This window comes from Salvelinus namaycush, chromosome 30 (genome assembly GCF_016432855.1).
Source record: "Salvelinus namaycush isolate Seneca chromosome 30, SaNama_1.0, whole genome shotgun sequence".
Classification (NCBI taxonomy): domain Eukaryota; kingdom Metazoa; phylum Chordata; class Actinopteri; order Salmoniformes; family Salmonidae; genus Salvelinus; species Salvelinus namaycush.
Window position 1 is genome coordinate 29821520 of NC_052336.1, and position 5033 is coordinate 29826552.

Sequence of the window (5033 nt, forward strand, 5' to 3'; positions counted from 1 at the left end):
CAGGTAGGGTTGGGCAGGTTCGGTGCTCAAGACCTGCATTGCGCCTCCATGGTCCGGTCTATCCGGTGCCACCTCCACGCACCAGCCCTCCGGTGGCAGCCCCCCGCACCAGGCTGTCTCTCTGTCTCCTCACTACAGGTGCGCCCGTCTGTCCAGCGTTGCCTGAGCCGCCCGTCTGTCCAGCGTTGCCTGAGCCGCCCGTCTGTCCAGCGTTGCCTGAGCCGCCCGTCTGTCCAGCGTTGCCTGAGCCGCCCGTCTGTCCAGCGTGTGGCCTATCACTGGAGACTCCCTGTCAGGATATGGTCATCGCCCTCACACAGGCTATTGGTCAGTCTCTGTCTGATGTAATTTCCTTTGTAATTTCCTCCAATCTCACTCCTGTCTTGGTGTGTCTTTTATACAGGTCAGACGGATCGCTATGTTCTCATCCAGAAGCTACGAGGCACAGAGAGGCAGCATGTGGCTGATGACTGTCCCTTAGGGTCTCTATCTGGGTCAGCTGGCCATCAAGGTCCAATTCATCTTGCGTTGTACAGGCCCCTCCAGCACTGACGGACTTAACAGACCCACCCTGGATAGGGTCCACCCTTTGCCCAGGCACCCTACACCCGTGCCCCCCAGATGTCAAGAGTCGAAGAAGGCCCTCACTTTCAACCTTGGTCCTTCTACCATCCCCAGAAGGACTAATGCTAACAAGTCCGACCCGTCCAAGAAGAAGGTCTTCAGGCAGGTGCTGCAGCAGCAAGAGATGCTACAGGACCTGGAGGCCCAGCTGGTGGCTTTGGAAAGGGAGACAGAGGTGTGGGAGATGGGGAGGCATGCAACTCCTCTCCCAGGCCTGAATCCAGGCCTAGGAGAGGAGCTGGATGTGCTGGAGACGAGGCTGAGACAGAATGGGGCAGAGCTGATGCATGTGGAGTACTGTGAGGAGCAGATGCAGCGAGAGAAGGACAAGGAGCAGGGTATGTAGTCCATTAAATTCCAGTCACTTCAATACACCTATCAATCCCCTCAGGGGCAATTTAGAAAACATATCCTAGGATATCATTATAAGTTACACATCTCCTATACACAAGTCATTTATGCAGCAATAATGTATGTAACCTAAGAATATGTAGGCCTACACTCATATACAGTAGGACCATCCAGGCACTAACACAGATTTGTATTGGCCGTATAGATATCCAGGGACGTCTGCGCCAACTCTATGCCTCTATGGATGAATACAGCTTCCGGCTCAAGGACCTCCAGACCCATTCATTCAGACTGGGGCAGGACTTTTGTGTCGAGGCCCAGAGACGGAGCTCTCATCCGGGCACTCCGCAGTCAGAGGAGGCCATGGGCGCACTGAGGGAGGAGCTACACAATCGGCATCAGAAGGGGCGTGGAGCTAGACGTGTCATTGACAGAAACGAAGAAAGCATTGCAGAATTACAGTCTAGTGGATGCCGCATGCCGTATGTTAATGAAGATCCCAATGGGAATTGAACCATTTCCCTTGTCTCGACAAATTAACCCCTCTTATGTAGAAACTCTAACCTGTCCAATTGTATTAGATCAGAGATTACTAGCCTACATTCTTAGAAAAAAGGGTTCCAAAAGGGTACTTCGGCTGTCCCCATAGGAGACCCCTTTTTGGTTTCAGGTAGAACCCTTTTGCCGAAGAACCCTTTTAGGCTCTAAATAGCACCTTTTTTTCTAACAGTATATGTAGCAATCAGACTATAATCCATTCATTGTGTTCAATGACACAAAATAACTGACAAAGTCAAACTCACTGCTAAACAACCTAGGATATTCAGTATAAAAAAACCTTTGTTCGAAGATGGTTGCGTCATGTTCTTTAGAACTTGTTTGGGGGTTATTCTGTATATCTGACACTATAAACCCAGAGGCAGTACATTGTATAACTCGGCAGCCTGGGGGTTAACTGTATCCTGTCGTAGCAGGTGAGCAATGAAGAGGAGTTATTGAGCTTGAGAGGACACCTGTAGAATCACCTGTGATGTCTACCCAGAGATGGAAACTTGCCTTTGGCTTTCTGTGTTAATAATATAACCGCTGCCTTTCCCTACGCTTCCTTATGGGCCGGTTTCCCAGACAGCTTAAGCCTAGTCCTGGACTAAAACGTTTTTTCAACTGACATTTTCCATTGAGCGTGCTTTTTAGTGTAGGACTTAATCTGTGTCTGGGAAACTGGTCCTTATGAGTTTTTTGGATGCTCATCCTCCACCGAATCTTTGTTTTATTCCGCCCCCATATGGCTACGAACCTCATTACCAGACTAGTATCAGATGAGATCCTATTACGTTATCATAATAATTCTGTGTTATTTCAAGCCTCATAGTGTGGAAATATCATAAAACAACCAGGGCAATCTTGTTTTTTAACTGCACTGCCCTTTAACAATCAAGTTTACATGAAATTGGCGATGTTTGACACAGAAATATAAATGACATCTTGTCCCTTCCCTACAGGAGAGGTGTCAGGTGCTGGAGAAGCTGAACAAGAAGTAACCTTCAGCAATTCATCCTGCAGACGGGTGTTCCCCCCTACCCCATCTTACTCTGACAACCTCCTCCCGACCAGACACATCCCCACCTCCAGCCCATCGCCATGCCTTACCTCTGCATAGCAAGACTACTGGAGGACGACCGGACTGACACCGTGACTGTATGCTAGAAGGTATGCTAATATATTTTGTTGGTGTCATGCCAAACTGTTTGACACATGTATTCCTGTCTAACCTATTCCCAATGGGTTTAGCCGAAAGAGGTCCCAGGACTCTGAGGGAGGAGCTACACAGCTGGCTGCAGCACAAAGCAGAGCCGGACATGTCACTTGCTGACTCAGCGAAAAACCTCATGGGAGCATCTGGATGAGTCTCCAATTGCACTCTGTGTGTGTGCGTGTGCGCGTGTGTGTGTGGACATGTTTTACTATACTTGTGAGTACCAAAGTCTTCACAAGAATAGTAAACCAACAAAAATTCAGAAGAGGAAAAAAAGGTCCTCACTTGTATAAAGGGCTATTTTAGGTTTAGGGTTAAAATTAGGGCTAGGGTTAGGGGTTAGTGGATAGGTTTAGGATTTAGGGTTAGGTTTATGGGTTCAGGTTAGGGTTAAGGTTAGTGTTGAGGTAAGGGTTAGGGTTAGGGGAAATAGGATTTTGAATGGGAAGCAATTGTTAGTTCCCAAAAAGTCCTCACAGGTATAGTAAGACATGTTGAGTGTGTGTGTGTGTAATCTACAGCCAGAGGATTTCTTGACTTTTAAACACACTAAATGCAACATTCTAGTATTACTGTATCTATAACTTTAAAATAGTTGATGAAATATTCATTTTCTAAAGATGTTCTCCCTTTGCAATAAAGATGACTTAATGTATCTCAGTTTATTTTTTTACCGGACATGAATTGATTGACACAGTGCAACATTTCATGAAGGCCTAAACTCTTAGAAAACAATGTGCTCCTATGGGGACATCCCTAATACCCTGACCAACACAGGACATTAGGGATGTGACTATCCCAAAAAAGTCCACAGCTGTTTACTGATCATCAAGTCATGCGGGTAACTTCCCCCTTCCATCACCAAAGCACCGTGGTGAAGTTAGCTTGATGTTCGATGTTGACTTTGGCATTTCATAATGTTCATAACTCATGAACACTTAGTGGTGGAAAAATAACTAAAATGGTCATACTTGAGTAAAAGTAAAGATACCTTCATAGAAAAAAAGTTGGTCACCCAGCAAAATACTACTTGAGTAAAAGTCTAAATGTACTGTGGTGGAAAATGTACTAAATAGTTATACTTGAGTAAAAGTACAAAGTAAAAGTAAATGCTATACATCAAACTATTTCTGGGGGCTTGTCTGGGATCGGCACCACCTGTTGGTTGGGTTGATTTAGTGATCTATGACAACTGGGGTCAAGCAGAAGCTGAGGCGGTGTTCCAGGACATCAGAGCGAGAGCGGAGGCTATGAATCAGACATCTGGGACTGAGTACCTGCGTGAGGGATAGAGGTTGCCATGTCGACAACAGGAGGAAGAGCCCGGTGTGGGACATCAGGAAGTTCCTGCTCGTTCTGTCAGCTGAGGAACTCTTGAAGGTCGAGTACTAGACAAACATCCATCAGAGCATGATGTGTAATGAGGGTTGTTTTGATTTTATCAATGCTTTTATGTATAGTAAGCCTTTGCTTGAGTCTGAGGATATGGGGATGGTTAAATTGTTAGTTTTGAAAGATTCCATTGATGCTCTTATCCAGGCCCGTAGTGTAACACATCCGGCTAGCACTGAGGTTACTGTCAAGTCACACAACACACTCTCCATCCACTGAGGTTACTGTCAAGTCACACAACACACTCTCCATCCACTGACACTCTCCATCCGCTAATGTAACCACAGCAAATGCAGCCCATGACATACCACACACACAGAGTACCAGAGGTTACTCACGGGCCATGAGGAGCTAGGTAAGAAACTCCTCCAATGTAAACACATTCCTACACTACAGCCTGTTTGAGACCCGGCACACAGCGCCACACAGTAATCCACCACACAGAAGCAGTCATTGTGGATCTGTACCAGACACATGAGAAAGTGGTCTCCCTAAGAGATCTCTCTTGCCTCCGCCGCAGAGAATTCAAAATATGGAAGACCCTGGTAAAGATCCCAATTCTTAGGAAAAGGTCCCCGAACATAAAAGTAAAAATAACACCATACAACATCTGCACAGGTCGAAGCTCTAACGAGCATAATAGACTCCCTGAAACAGCCAGTACAGCCAGAGCACCCATGCCAGTGGGTGAGGGGTACCAAACGAGGGGTACCAAACTGTAACCCTGGCTTCTTCTCTGACGAGGAAAGACACAGGGCATTAGGCTGTCTTAAGAAACTCAAACATTCGAGAAACGTGAGCCGGTCAAGGATGACTAGTGACCGCGCCGCGGTAACAGTCCCAAGCTGAAGGTTTACAAGGGGCCGAGGCGCAGATAGCGCACCTCACTACACGTATCCACAATAGCAGC

General features: G+C 46.7%; 1 protein-coding gene across 1 annotated transcript; it reads left to right on the forward strand.

The window, feature by feature from the left end:
* Nucleotides 1–299: 299 nt before the first annotated feature.
* On the forward strand, nt 300–2516 carry LOC120025091 (ras association domain-containing protein 7-like). The gene is made up of 5 exons (XM_038969525.1): nt 300–327; nt 404–494; nt 622–962; nt 1181–1398; nt 2478–2516. Exons 1-5 carry the CDS (start codon nt 300–302, stop codon nt 2514–2516), a joined length of 717 nt encoding a protein of 238 aa, XP_038825453.1.
* Nucleotides 2517–5033: the final 2517 nt, after the last annotated feature.

Bases quoted from the DNA above. Each gene is read 5' to 3' on its own strand.
- LOC120025091 (XM_038969525.1), top strand. From the start codon at position 300: ATGGTCATCGCCCTCACACAGGCTATTG. The intron at 328-403 runs GTCAGTCTCTGT...TCTTTTATACAG, and splicing joins CGCCCTCACACAGGCTATTG to GTCAGACGGATCGCTATGTT. The intron at 963-1,180 runs GTATGTAGTCCA...TTGGCCGTATAG, and splicing joins AGAGAAGGACAAGGAGCAGG to ATATCCAGGGACGTCTGCGC.